Here is a 15,881-nt window from a genome sequence, read left to right on the forward strand (position 1 = left end):
TTTTACACCTTAAAATAGGTTATTCTCTAAGTGTGCTTTGGACTGCTAAATAAAACAAGCATTTAATAAGCCCCCAAATTATATCAAAGTGACATAATATGGCTTATACTTTCTCATCTTTATCTGCAAATTCAATCTTCTGAATTCATTTTAAAGTCATTCAATTTGGAGTCTGTGATGAAAACAAAAAGCCACTAAAGCAAGTATGACTGTCACTGTAACATTTGCTCATGTTGGCTAACTATAATAAAGTAAGAAAAAAAAAGTTTAAAAAATTACAAAAAAAGCTTATACACAGCCAAAACACATGCCAAAATGTCCCGACACAAACCTTTTTAAAGCCTTGACTCACATAAGAGTCCACTGGAGTGTCATTCAAAGAGTGTCACTCTTACTTTAGTCTCAGTTTGAAAAAGCTTTATTACATGAAGAAATAGCTGACAGCATGACAGTAAGGGACAAAGTGGAAAATTACAAAAAGATATTCCAAATATGAGAACATATTAATCTGGTACCATTTAAAAGTGTAAGATCTGAAGGACTTCATACTAAATTGCCACCGAGGACATTGCTGGTGATGCACAGATTGCTTTTCTTTAGTACAGATTATTTTAAATTAGGGAAGTCATGCTCTATTTAAGAAATAATATGATCAAAAATAGTTTAACATCTATATTTTCAATTTTTATAGCTTAAAAGGGTTCAAGTATCCATAACATTCACCAATACGGAACACACTATTTTTGTGTCACCACTTAATTACTCTGAAAATTTCCCAACTCAAAATTTCAGTGCTTCTAACTTTCATTTAAAAACTATCTAAAGAGACTATTTGAAGCAAACATTTGCCCAAAATAAATTACTTTACAGACACAAAAACGAGAATTATTTTTTTATTTTCAAACAATTAGAACAGACGACCTTTATGTTGAAGAGCCAAGGCTTCATGGCGTCGACTTCAGCTTCCCCTCTGCTGAGGTCATAGACAGCAAGGTACAGTGCTCGCTGGGTCATAAAGTGGGGGTGAGTGCTGTAGAATTCCTCACGACCTAAATAAAGATTAGAGACTTTTTTTAGCCTTCCAGATAACAAGCAAGAACCTTTTGCAAAAAAAAATTTTTTTAGGTGATTCTATCTACTATTTAGCATATGAAAAAGAGAAAAAGTAATCAACAGACAATGTTTAGAAGATTATACAGGGTTTTTATTGGGGACTAACAACTTTTAGCATATGTGTCAGCCACCAACCACCTACTTGGCTTCAACTGGCACCTACCGGTTCCTAACATTTCCCTCCCTGGACTTCTCCATTCTGGTGGCAAGGGTAAAATCAGGAGACATACATGGCTTTGGAATAATTCCATAGGATCCACCAGGTTTCTTTGGAGTATTGGAAGAGAAAACTCTGTTTTTAAATCCCTGTTCTAAAAAAAGATAAATGTGAATAAAAAATTGTAGAGAAAGAAATACCTGCAAAATCCCACACATTTAGAATGAGGTCTTTCTTTCCTTTGCCTCTTATTTGGATAGGCCAGTCTTTCACGTCTATGCCGACTGTGCCACTTTGCATCCCAAGATCTGTTTTCTTGATTTTCATCAATTGCTGCAATAAGGTGGTTTTACCACTCCCAGTATTTCCCACAATCATAAGTTTCATTCGGTTATAGGGCACGGCCTTTTTTAACCGCTGCTGAAGAAACCTGGTATTTGAAAGACAAAAATAAAATAATAAACTGCTGAACAGTGTACTTAAGATATAGGTGAATTCTTACACATCGAATATTTTTAGATATTAGACTGTTCTAAAATATAGTATGCAAAAGAGTGCATAGCTTAGATAACTAATAACATACATGTCTTCCAATGCACTGTTAATGCATATATTTTGTTAGTGATGTTAGTGTAGTTGATGATTGGCAGCATTATCAAATATAACGACTGTTACACTATCACCAGAAATAATCAAAATGTCAAAATATGCTTGCAATACTAATTAGAATTATACACACACACATACATGTATTTCTTTAAATAACACAAATAGAACACTAAAAATTACAAAGTATAAAATTTTATAAATCCATATAAGAGAGAACCAAGGTAGCATATATATGCATACTGCTACGCTAAACTTTGATAGTGAGGTCATATTGGGTACATTATATATGTGTATGTGTACATATATATTCACATGTGGTATATATAATGTATATATTCACATATATCATATTTGCATGTATATAAATTATATGGATAGCAATATCATATTGGTTACATTATAAATTAATACTTATGAACTATTATACTATCAGCAGATAGTATGTTGATATTCCTAATAATCTTAATGTAAAAATAATTGAAACTAATTAGAAGTGCTGTAGGTGGCTAACAAAATCACCTTTAAATTAATAGTAGATTTTAAATGTTCTCAAAAATATAATGCGTATAGAAAGATATAGTTTAACTCCGTTAAAATGTTGCCACAGTTTAAAATTAGAGATGCAAACTAAATCATATGTGAATTTTAGGGAATATTGACTGATCTATTCTCATAACTAATAGGACTCTGACCAACATTCCTGATAATCTGAACAAAAGGCATCATTACTTTTCTTGATTTCTTTTAGGCTTTAGAAAGTAAGATCCGACAGATCAGATCTTGTGCCTGCTATTACCGAAATCAGTCATTCTCTCACATACAACTTAAGTTCTGTTTCATCACCAATAAACAAGAAAATCAATGGTCCAAATGTCTATTTATTAAGAATTCACCACTCTTTGAAAAAAGTCATGCTTTAAAAAAGGCAAATTATGCCTACAGTTGCTAAATTACTCCAGGTGTCTGTCTTTTCTAAAAATGTTAAACATTTAAAAATAGTTAGTTCCATAGTGGCTTGATAATATACCATAATACATTAAAAACTAGTTCTACTAGATGTTTAGTAAGAATTGAACTAATTTTCATGTGCACATCTTTTCCAGTTTCAGGAGGGAAAATCATGGGAAATAATTACGTAGGATGAAAGGTACTCGTATTTAGCATAGCTGGTAACAAACTCTTTCCTTTCAAGTTAAATCAACCTCAGGAGGACAAAAAACCAAATCTTTCCTCATAAAGAAAGACAAAAAGTTAAATGTAAATTTAACAAAAATTTAACTAGAGGAGAATTAGGTAAGTATAGTTCACTGGTAACTCAACAATTATTAATTGTATGCCAGGCTCTGTGTTAGGTGCCAAGAAGTAAATAGTGAGTGAACACAGCCATGGTCCCTGCCTTGCTGGATATTACAGTCAAGACAAGGATACACTGAGAGGTGATAATTGAGCTGAAACCTGCAAGATAAATACATATAGGAGTAATTTTGTAAAAATGGGAATAAATGATTTTATAAGTAGGTAACAGTAAGACCAACATACTCAAAAGGTAACAAAGAGTGGCATAAAGTTCATTATCAAAGATATTTGAAGTTTGTAAAGTGTAAAGACCAGAAACAGTGATTCCTGGGAAGTTTTGGTGGTTTCAAAAAAAATCAGGGTGAGTAGGTTACTCATCCTTATAAACAAAATCAAAGCTAGTGATTTTATATTATTTAAATAACTATAATGCTTTAAGATATAATAGACATATGATAACTATTTGCTATATGAAATGCACCTTGAGAAGTTACTATATTCTGCTGTACTTCTTTAGATTGTATAATTGGTAATGAGAGACCAAATAGTAATAATACTCTTTTAGAGTCCATGTCTACTGAAAAACATGATAAGGAAGAGAAGCCATTCTCTCAACATTAGCTTGGCTAAGAGGAAATGAAAAGCTCTGCAGTGGCACCATATAAACCCACTCATTAAATAAAAGGCAAATGACACATAGTATATTAACATTAAACAGTCCTATACATTTTTTCCTAAATTCTAACCATATATCCATCAACGTCACAGACAGAGGAAATCTGAAACAAACTTAACAAAAACAAATGGAAATAAAATTATCTAACCTTATGATGTCTTTGGCTTTACATCCTATATGTTTAAAATCAAAATTAAGATGCAGCTCATCCAAAGGAAGATCCCATATTTTGCTTAATTTCCCCATTTCATTGGGAAAGGATCTCAGTTCCAGGTTGTAACTAACATCAAGAGATGTCAGATTTTCAAGACAGCCAATCTCAGGAGGAATCTTAATGAAACAAAAAGAGGCAAATCCTGTTGGTGGGAAGGAAGAAACGTGTGCTGCCAAGAAACAAGATGCTGACAGGAAACAAGAAAGGCTCAGAGATCTCATCAGCAACTTGCACAACCTTTCAACAGAATTCTCAAACCTTCCAAAGGCTTGTCATAGTTTTCATAAGAAATGTTTAAAAACATAAGTATAAAGGACTTACCCCAAACAATCTATGTCTCTTATTTATAATCTTTAAAAACCCATTCTCCCTTAGTAAAAATATTTCATTTCTTCACAACATTGAAAGTCAAGAAGTTCTTTATAGCTATTCAAATCCAATCATCTGTGGCTTCAGTCTGTTCCCTCACACTATGTTCTTCAGTAAAGCTATAAAGATCTAGTCATCACACACTTATATACAACTTAATGTTCTTAAAACACAACTAAAAGTTTATACTTTAGGTGGCATCCTAATGGGAGTTTTTTCCTTTTTCTGTTCCAAATTTTTAAGCAATGTTCATTACTTTCATAATAGAAAACATTAATTTGCTGGCAAAAACATCAGATACCAAAAAATATGCACAGTTATTCTGAACCTCACAGTTTCAGACACTTAATACTTTTTGGCTTTTATAGGCAATAAGCTTGAACTTGGCAAAAGAAAAATATTTTCTGAGATGAATGGATAATCAATTTCAGATTTATAACAGAGGCAATGGAGTGAAGCAAAGGAGGCTGGCCCATTTGGGTGAGGGGTAACATGGTGGAGAAATGCAGAAATTTCAGAATGTAGGAGAGAAAGTCAGCTGAAAAACACAGGCCTGCTGACAACTAGAGAAACGTAGAGTATCTGGGAGTCTGTTAACAGATCAGAGATTTAGTGATAAAATGACACCCTTAAAGCATTTCACACATTCATAATTAAATATATATATTCATATAATTCAAAAATAGAGCACAAAAGGTGATTGTTTTTAAGGAAATTAAGCACTGTTAATAAATCCATTTATCTCAGAGTAGGAGTAGACCTTATTCAAGAAGTAACAAATATCAAATAACAGATTTTAAAATGATAATTTGTGATTATCCAAATTATAAAAGCATATTATCAAATTGGCAATAATTTTAAACAAATAAAGATGACCTCTTACCTCCTTCAGTTTATTATGAGAAAGATGTAGTTTCTCTACTCTAGACCATGCATTTGCTTTTTCACTCAAGTCCAAGATGCTGATCTGATTATGACTAAACAAGAGTTCCCTTAAGTTCAAAGATTTCCAGTGTGCAGGACTTGGTAGATATTGAATATCATTGCTGCTCATATCTAAGGACCGCAAGCTAAAGCAATATAATGTCAAGATAAAAGCAAAATGAGTATTTCCAAAATGTGTGAAATAACATCACAAGTAATTTTCACCAGAGTGAGAATAAGATTAGGAATATGTGTGTGGTGATGGATTGTAATTAGCATTTGGGTGGTGACCATGATGTAATCTACGCAGAAATAGAAGTATAATGATGTACACCTGAAATTTATACAATAGTATAAACCAATGTTACCGCAATAAAAAAAATAAATAGAAACAAAAAATAAAAAAACAAAAACAGACATAACTTTAAAACTAACACTACTTACCTATAAGTATGCATGTGGGTTTTTGCGTACATATAGGTCTATATGGGCTAGAAAAAGACACGTCTCACTAGCAACAACATTTAAATGAATAAGGACCATTAAAAACAAAATTGAGTCCTAATTTTCCTACTTCAGAAACATAAAAATGTCAATCTCAGAAAGAGAGAAAGATCAAGTGTTTTACAAATGTTTATGATGCCTAAGAAATCATAATTAACAAGGCAAAAATGGTCATTAAAATTCCTGCCTTCTATACAAGACGTACAAATTTTGTAAATTTGTAAATGCATAGAGCCCCCATTTCTCTTTTCAATTTAACCCATAACTGGAGGGATTCTTTGGAGGTTGGGTCCTAGAGCTTATTACTATGTGCGGGCACACCCTTTTACCAGCTTGTCTCAGTGTGATAAATATTACAACACTGAACACGACCCCTTGCATACAGCAGGCTCTCAATGCAAACTGGTTGCTTTTACGCAGGAACACCCTACCCAAAATTTGCAGAAAATAGCAGAAAAACATATGTCACATACAAGTGTATGTGTGCAGGAAGAATAAAGATAGTCAGTGATCGTGGTGTATTTGACTATGTAAAAGGCTGACTGGACTTTCCCAACTACATACTGAGCCCTTTCATGCAGCATATTTGAAGCATGATGAATTAATTTTAAGCTCACATAGCTGTACTGCCTGCTAGACAAAGATTCAGATCTGCACATTTTTGCTGTTACTTTTAAATGATAGTAGATTTTGCCCTAGTTATCTTATAAAAATGTGTGAAAACAAGAAAATTAATTTGACTGTATTGGAGACAAGACATGCATGTCAAACAAACAATGCAATTGAGACAAAGCTGAGAATCACCAGGTCGTTCAAAAGCAGTGCCTTTTAGCCTTAGTGGAGACTTAAGCTGGCCAACTGCATGCGCATTTGTGAAACAAAAGAATAAATTTAAAGAAATACATATAAAATGCTGGAAATGTATGCCTGAAGATGGTGTCTAAACGTGTAGTAATTAGGGACTGGATAATATTTTTAGTTCTCCAAAAAGGAAACTTCTTTATGGCATGTATCTTCTAATCATCTTTTATAAATATTTGGCTTTCAAACACATTTTCAGGAATACACTATATTTAAAATATAGGACCACCTGTATTCTATAGGTTCTTGTATGTGAGAATTGAAGAGTCTGAAGTTGAACCACCAGTGTTTAACAACTGTGACTTTGGGCAAGTTACCTCATTTCTCTAATGAAACAATGTTCTCATTATAAAGTGGAGATGATAACAGTAGCTATTTCATAGGATTCTTAGGAAGATTAAAGAGATGATCCACTGTTGAGCAGTTAGAACAGTGTCTGACATATTCTAAAGCTAGATTTAAATGAACTATTAACTAAGGTGTCTGTCTGACACCTTCTATGGCTAAGATTATAAGTATGGCTAAGTATTATTTGCCTGTGTATGTATATATCTGCACATATGCACTTACGGATTCGGTTTATAATGTATAACATAATTAGAATAGTATTTAAGATGACCACATAGTTGAAATCTAATTAATGCCTGAATTTGTAGTTAACAGGAAGCTTTTGTTTTTAAGGAAATTAACCAAAAATATCCCCAAATACCAGGAACTACATAAATTGTCCTAATCTTCACCAAACACGTCACCCAAACATAACTTAAGTATAATTTCAAAGTTAACAGTATCCTGGCAACATAAACTCTCAGAGCAAGTGAAATTTTAAAAGTTAAAGTGATAGCCAGTGCAATCTCATTTGATTATAATACAACAATTAAATAATCTTAAATTGTTTGTACACAATAGCACACTAAATTAATATAAAAGTAAAAAAGTCCACGTAATAACTTGAGTCTTTTGTCTAGTACAAGTCAAACATTCATAGATTTAAAAGCATGAAGCTAAGTAGGTTTAGAAATCAATTACATTTCTATGCCTAAATCAAAACTATGTCTCTGAAGGGTCTCCTCCAGCTCATGCGGTTTTAAAATTAAAATCATAAACTTACTGTGGAAGATTTAAAACTGCTTCTGGAACACACGTAAATCTGTTTTGAGATAATTTTAGGCTTGTCATGGAAGAAGGCAAAAAAGGCATCGCAGCTAACAGAAAAGAGAAATGGGAGAATGGACATTTTAATTGTTTTAACTGGAGATCCACTAGAGTCTATAATAAGAACAGTTACCAATGACCTGTCACTTAATTTAATTTCTATTCTTACACTAACAATAAAAAAATCTATCTTTAAAATAAGGTAATATCCTTAATACTACCACTAAACATTAAAATAATATACCATACATATAAAATCTTTTAACTTGAAAGCTAAACAAGTGTCTAAAAATAAATTCATCTATCCAACATCTGTACAAAGTAAAAATTATTAGAATATTCATTTCAAATTATGTGTGATATTATGTGACATACATTATCAATTAACTCAAATCACTCTTAAGTATCAACGATAAAACACTTCTGAATACTTTACTAATCCACAATATAAAGATAAAAATTATTTATAGTACCATCTCATAAAGAGTGTTCTATAGAATAATAATGAATATTACTTAATAAAAGTATTCTTTGATCATAGGATCTCAAGAGATTGGAGAAACATCAAGTAAAATAAAGTGAAATATCTCAAGGTTCTCAGTATTCTGGCATATTTTATGAATTTCCAAGAGGGAAATATAGTATAAGGTACCTCCAAGGAATAAAATTCTGTAGAACACAGTTTTAGAAACTGAGCAAATCATATACAGCCTGTTTTCTCATCTGTAAAATAGAGCAGCTGGACCAGATGAACTCTGAGATTCTTTAGCGATCCAAAAATCTATGGTTTTATGCAAGTGGCTTGAGAAATTATTTCTTGTCATTTTCAAGGTTAAAAATATGGGTTATACTTTATCTAGAAAATCTTCAAGGGTCAAAATGTTCCTGAACACTGCTAGAAGCTGTCTTCCTGAGAAGCAGAAAGGTACATGCTATACCTCGTCTATTTCCAAAAAGTATTTGTGGCAAAATAGATTAGCAGAAATGCGTCTCCACTTAAGAATTAAGAGTCTTGAGGTTCAGATTCTGTGTGGAAAAGATTCTTATAAAATCAAAGAACTGAAACTTCATTTCACATGGGATTATATTTAATAATGGTCCCACTCAGCTATCACCTCCATAGGGCATCTTCCCAAATATAAGACCACGTCTAAACTATTAAAGTTGTGTAGTACAAAGCAAACAGATTTTTGAACTTAAGTCTATTCAAACTTTCACAACTAGTTAATTAATTCTATGCCCCTGAACATATTACACAAAAATCTCGGTGCTTCCATTTCCTCAATTAGTCAAGCAGACATCGTACCTGTCCTACCCTATAGGATTTTTGTGAGACTCAGCTGAGATGACATACTGACCATAACCAAGCCTCAGGGTCCTTTGGATGCTCCTCTTTCCAGAACCAACTTAAACGTCACAGACATAGAGATGCTTCTCCGCCTCCATATCTGATCAGATACCCCTGAGGTACCCTCGGAGCATCCTGAACCTTTTCCTCACAGCAGTAAGCACTCTATACAATTACATTTATTCGTAATAATTATTTAATACCTGTCTTCTGAACTTAACTACATGTTCCTTAAGGACAGACTGGGTTTGCTTTGCTCACTAGTGAGTGAATCACTCCATCCCCAGTTTCAGGCTCATGATAAGAACATGGTCCATATTAGAGGAAGTTGAGAGGAAGGGAGAAAGGAGGAAAATAGTATGCAAATTAACATGGCTTTCATCATTATTAGTTTCTGAAAGTTCTGACAAAACAAAATATTTTAAAATAAGTAGTCAAACTGTATTCTGCTATTAAACAGTATTAAAAACTATTTTACTGAGTCAGGTATAGAATAGTCACGTGGCTGGCAAAGTGCATGTGGCCTCCATTAAGGAAGATAAAATATGGGGAGTTCTTGTTTACTGCCATAAAAGTATTTTGTCCCTTAATATTAGAATGTTCAGACAGGCTACAAACGAACATAATTCCCTGTTATCTCATGTGCTAAGAGAACCTAGAGTATTCCATGACTTTTAATAAAAGAGATGATCATATTGTGTATTATTGTAATATCTTGCACAAAGCAAGAACTCAATGAATACACATTAATCTTACTAATTTGAAAACTGTTAGATGATTATATTTATTTCTAAAAAAACAAGAACAGTAATTGTACTCCAAAATATTGATGAAGAAACTTCAGTAGGAAACAGCATTCCTGCTCAACCAGCTCAGGCAACCATATGCATTTTTAGTCTTGTAGACTAAAAAGAACCAAAGTTAAATGACTATTTGTAGTCCAAAATATTGTCATTTTAGCCTATGACAATAATAACCTGGTAAATTATTTTTAACATAAATTTTTTAAATTTTTTAATATTTAAAAAGTAGACTATTTTTTAGAGCAGCTTTAGGTTTACAGAAAGAAAAATTGAGCAGAAAGTACAGAGAGTTCCCATATACCCGCCTCCCCTCACCATCACCACCATATATACATATTTTTTCCCTATTATGAACAACTTGCATAATTTATTTGTTACAATTGATGAGCCAATATTAATACATTATGATTAACTAAAGTCCAAATTTACAATACAGTTCACTCTGTGTTGTACATTCTATAGGTCTTGACAAATGTATAATGATATGTATCCATATTATAGTACCATACAGAATAGTTTCCCCATCCTAAATAGTCCCCCTCCTCCACTATTCATCCCTCTCTCCCTCCCTCCAAACTCCTGGCAGTCACTGATTGTTTTACTGTCTCCACAGTTTTGCCTTTTCCAAAATATCATATAGTTGAAATTATACAGTAAATAGCCTTTTCAGATTAGCTTCTTTCACTTAGCAATATGCATTTAAGCTTCCTCCATGTCTTCAGGACTTGACAGCTCATTTCTTTTTATCACCAATCTGTTAACTTCATATTTGAAACTCCAGTGTAATATTTAAACTGAAATGCCACCTTTAAATCCCCACCTAAAACTTCCATACAAGACTCATCCTCTAATACACAAAAGGATCGGTAAGAAGGAGACTCACGCAGAATACTTACCAAGAAAATTCATTCTGGCACTGAAACTCTCCACTTTAGGACACGCCTCAAGTAGGTCCTCTGACAGGGATGAAATGTGGTTTTTACTTAGGTTTAAAATCTTCAGTTCCTTCAGACTCAAGGGGGAACATATGTCTGATATTTTATTTCTAGTCATGAGACAAAATGAGGATTAAATTGCATAAATTCATACGCTTTGGGGAAAAAAATCAAAACAATTTGCCTTCAAAGAATAGCATCAAAGCAGATATATTAATTTTAAAATTAGTTGTGAAAATTTAACTTGATTGATAGAAGCTGTAATATTAATTGCCTGTCTTTTATCATGTTACTGTTTAAAACTCATTACTATAGAAATAATGTCAGCATATTTGTCAACCTTATGAAACTTTAATGTAAGGCAACCCTTTGTCTTCCATGAACCCCTCTCTTACCCTTCTAAAATGAGCTGTTCCAGTTTCTCTACCACATCACTGAGGTTCTCAGGAACAGAAGACAGCTGATTATACGACAGGTTAAACTGCTTCAAGGTCGGGCACTTCACTGCAGGATCCAAAACTACCACGGGGCCAATGTCATTTCGAGAGACATCAAGGTTGGCAATGCAATTCATTTTCAACAAGTAAGAGGGAAATGATGTAAACTTATTACTGTGCAAGTCCAAATGCGTCAAACACTTCAGAGTCTGGAAAGACAATATTTTAAAATTCTAAAATGAACCATAGGAGGACCTTAAGTTTAACTAATATTTCTGCCTTCCATATCTCTGGTAACTACAACCACTAAGAATTTTCAAAAAAAATTGAAAACAATCCACAAGAGAACTTCAGTATACTGACGGGTCAAACCATCTCTGCTATAAAATGTGTAAAACCATGGAAAATATAACAGGTAGATTGTCAAAACAAGGTTCATAAAAATAAGATAAAGAGTTTAATCCATCTTTTTTATAAATTATTCCTGCAAAGAGTGAAATGGAAACAGAAAAGGCCCCAACAAATATTTGAACTAATGGATTAATGCATAAGCAGTACAACATAATCTTGGGAATACATTTTTTTAATTACTGGCTTTTAGAAATTGTTATATATTTTAATATAAATAAGATTTAGCCATAAAAGCAATCATTGTATATAATACACGTTTCATTTTAGAACCTCCTTTTTTTATGGAACTTTTTGTTTAAATCTCTATTTGCTATATTTGAGCATTTCTAATTTTACTATGATAATAGCAAACCTTCCATTTACATATTATGTCAATTTTTTAAATCTTTGGTATGGATTATTGTCAAATGGCTAAAATACACAAAATAATCACTTCTCTATGCTCCTTTTTATATATCAATATATTTATCATCACAGGGAATTCTAAAGAGTTTGAAGTGATTATAAAGGCTTATTAACAGATCTTTGCCCCAGAAGCTATCTCAAAATTCCTACCATTGTTTCAGATCCTACCAGATTACTCAGAAGGAAAGATTTTTTTTTTTTTTTTTTGGTGAGGAACATCAGCCCTAAACTAACATCCATGCTAATCCTCCTCTTTTTGCTGAGGAAGACCGGCTCTGAGCTAACATCTATTGCCAATCCTCCTCTTTTTTTTTCCCCCCCAAAGCCCCAGTAGATAGTTGTATGTCATAGTTGCACATCCTTCTAGTTGCTGTATGTGGGACGTGGCCTCAGCATGGCCGGAGAAGCGGTGTGACAGTATGCTCCCGGGGTTCCGAACCCGGGCCGCCAGTGGAAGAGCACGAGCACTTAACCGCTAAGCCACGGGGCCGGCCCCAGAAGGAAAGATTTTTAAATTATTTATTCCCGAGGTTTAATCAGGAATTTTTCTTGTAAAGAGACACGGTTACAAGCAGTAACACAAAAAGTGCCACCTAGTGGTGTCTACTTGAAATTTCCTTAAGAGAAGGTTCTGAGCTGGTCCAGTTTTTGAAAGACCTAATGTATCTCACCTTGTCATGCTCTCTTCACCTTCTCTTTGTTTGAGCTAAGCTAAATTCTAGTTTTCTTATACTTACTCTTTAACAAATATCTATTGACTGTCTACCAAGTGTCCGTCATTAATTCCTTCAGGAATTAGTAAGTTTCTACCATATGTCAGACCTTACTAGGCACTAGGGATAGACATGAACAAGCCTGAAACAGTTCCTGCTCTCAAGGAGTCCGCAATTTGGTGACAACAATATGCCTTAGATCAAAATTTATAAGTGAAGGTGCCATGGAAATATAAACCAGGTGGGTAGCCAACCTTGTTTGGAAGGAAGAACAGAAGCAGAGGGTAAGGAAGTGACATTTAACCTGAGACCCTTGTTACTTGGAGGATTTAATCAGGCAAAGAGGAGGAGGAGAAAGAGAGGACACATTTAGACACCGGGGTCGGAGAGAGGTTATCTTTCTTTCTTCTCTCTCTCCAGATACAGAAACTTTAGAGGAAAGACACCACTTAAATATACTTAAAAATCATGCAATGTTGCTTTTAATATGTCTCAAAATTACGGTAAATTTTATAGGCTAGAAAATGCATTTACAACACAACTAGTTTTGAGGGAAAAAAAACAGATATAATTCTTTATCAAACTTTGCAATTCAATCCAAGAATTCAGTTTAATAATTTAAACATTTGTATTAAGATCATTTTAATTTGTCAGTATATCTTCTTTGATTTCGGATCCTTAGGACATAAAAATGATGAACAAAGTCAATATTCAGAGGACTACCCTATCAACAGACTATTTTATACTTTAATTTTTAAAACAAAAATTTTTTTTATTGAGCAAAAAAGTCAATTTTTAAGTTGCATGTAATTTTAAAACTCAATAAATGCCTTAGGGACAGTTTAGTTGGGCCTCTGTATTTCGCACATCACAAAATGAAGGTTTAGAGCAGTCAGAGTAGCCTGTTCTTATTGTCATACAGTTGGTAGCTGAGTCAGAGCCAGTACCACCAAACCCGGTCTAATTCTACTCTAACTTAATTTAAACAGTTCAAGTTGTCTTACTAGAATTAAATAACTGAAGGTATAATTAACACATAGCCTTGATAGACTTTAACATGTAGTACCATGTATCATCAGGACAGAACCTAGAATTCCTTTTAAATCAGATCTCCATTTCCATGCCTGCCTTCAAAGATGTTTCTGAACTCCACACAGACTAAGATACTCAGGTGAAAACCAAAAGAATAGGGGAATTACTGTCCAATGACACAAAAGTAGAACCTTCTTTTTAAAGATTTAGCCATGCAAGTTAGATATAAAGGCAAAAAGCTCTTCAAATATCCTGAGAGTTATATGATAAATTCAATTTACTTCACATAGTTGTTGTGGAAAGTTCGTGAGTGCATTCTGATGAAGCTCCAGCTTTTCAAGATGCTCCAAATGACCACTTATACAGCATTTCTGGCTTATGGCATCAATATCTCTTAGTTCATTTGCTGAAAGGTCTAATGATGTAATATTTTCTCTCTCAGAAACCAGGGAAGAAACGCTGTCTGAATGCCTCGTATGGGATTGAAGTTTTGATGACCCTTTTGTCAAAAACAAACAGAAATGGAAATATAAGCAAGTAATTTAAGTTCACATGGTAAATGTTTATTGATCAGCCACTAGTGTCAGGCTATCTTCAAGGCACTGGAGATTCAGCAGAATAAGAAACTATGGAACTTACATCCCAGTGGCAGAGATGGAAAGTAAATAATAAATATTTAATCAGGTGGTATAAGTAGTATAAACAAATAATAGACCTGGGGCCCGCCCCGTGGCCTAGTGGTTAAGTTCAGAGCACTCTGCTTCGGTGGCCCGGGTTCGGTTCCTGTGTGTGGACCTACACCACATTATTGGCAGCCATGCTGTGGGGGTGACCCACACACAAAATAGAGGAAGACTGGCACAGATGTTAGCTCAGGGTGAATCTTCCTCAAGCAAAAAGAGGAAGATTGGCAACAGATGTTAGCTCAGGGTGAATCTTCCTCAGCAAAAAATAAAAAAACAATAATAATAATAATAGACCTGGAGAAAGAGATGAAGAGTGGCATTGGTGAGGGTATTATTTACATTTCAGAAAAACAGTAGAAAGGATAAAAGTGTCCTAAATAACATCATAAAAGGTAAATTTTTAAATCTATAATTGTATTTTATTTTTCTACAGTCTGTGGAATCACTAGGTAAATATAATTTGAAAGTTATGTAAGATGAAGTTGGCACCAAGAAAATTTGAACAATCAGAGGAAATTTAACAAAGTACTGTATTCTGCTCAAAATATCTATTTACTTATGATTACTGCCAAATACTTACTGAGTGAATCATCTGAAGACAATTTTTTTCTTTTTTGCCTCAGTAAATCTTCCTGATCAAAAATGGGTCCCTATTAAGCAAATAGATGTTTATAACAAAATCACTGTCATTTTTTGAAGCAAAGAGAACATTTTCCTACCTAGTTTCCTTAGGAATCACTGTAAGATTTCTAGCTAAAGTATTCATGGGACCAAGCCACACCATAAGACATAGATCTAGCCTGGGCTCCATAGACATGAAGCTATCAAAAGAAAAAACGGTAAAACCATTTTGAAATTTAGTTAACATATATGCCCCAAGAGTCTACAAATGTAAATTTAAAATTATATATAATTTACAATTTAAAATAAATTTATATTTTAAATAAATATAAATATACTTAAATATTTATATTTAATAATATATATTATATGTAATAGTATAAAAATATAAATATATTTAAATAAATATAAATATATAAATAAGAACATATTTTAAAATAAATTTATAATTTAAAATAAATTTAAAATTATATATGATATATAAAATTATCTATATATATATTCGGTATATAATGTTTTCATATATCAGGGAATTAGGGAATTTCTGCACCAATAGCTCCTAGCTTTGGCAGATAATTTCAGTTATCAAGAGAATGTCAGTAACAAAACACA

At 33.1% G+C, this 15,881-nt stretch overlaps 1 protein-coding gene across 1 annotated transcript in view; it reads right to left on the reverse strand.

The window, feature by feature from the left end:
- The window catches only part of LRRK2 (leucine rich repeat kinase 2), a 135,435-nt gene that overhangs the window by 57,597 nt on the left and 61,957 nt on the right, over positions 1–15,881 (reverse strand). The window contains exons 22-30 of the mRNA XM_004441150.3: positions 15,229–15,298; positions 14,244–14,461; positions 11,360–11,610; positions 10,926–11,074; positions 7,835–7,928; positions 5,318–5,504; positions 4,000–4,181; positions 1,471–1,700; positions 922–1,049 (exon numbers count right to left, since the gene is read on the reverse strand). Of these exons, the coding sequence (XP_004441207.2) occupies positions 922–1,049; positions 1,471–1,700; positions 4,000–4,181; positions 5,318–5,504; positions 7,835–7,928; positions 10,926–11,074; positions 11,360–11,610; positions 14,244–14,461; positions 15,229–15,298 (1,509 nt within the window). The remainder of the gene's footprint in view (positions 1–921; positions 1,050–1,470; positions 1,701–3,999; positions 4,182–5,317; positions 5,505–7,834; positions 7,929–10,925; positions 11,075–11,359; positions 11,611–14,243; positions 14,462–15,228; positions 15,299–15,881) is intronic.

This window comes from Ceratotherium simum, chromosome 17, assembly GCF_057802395.1.
Source record: "Ceratotherium simum simum isolate JZ-2026a chromosome 17, ASM5780239v1, whole genome shotgun sequence".
Lineage (NCBI taxonomy): Eukaryota > Metazoa > Chordata > Mammalia > Perissodactyla > Rhinocerotidae > Ceratotherium > Ceratotherium simum.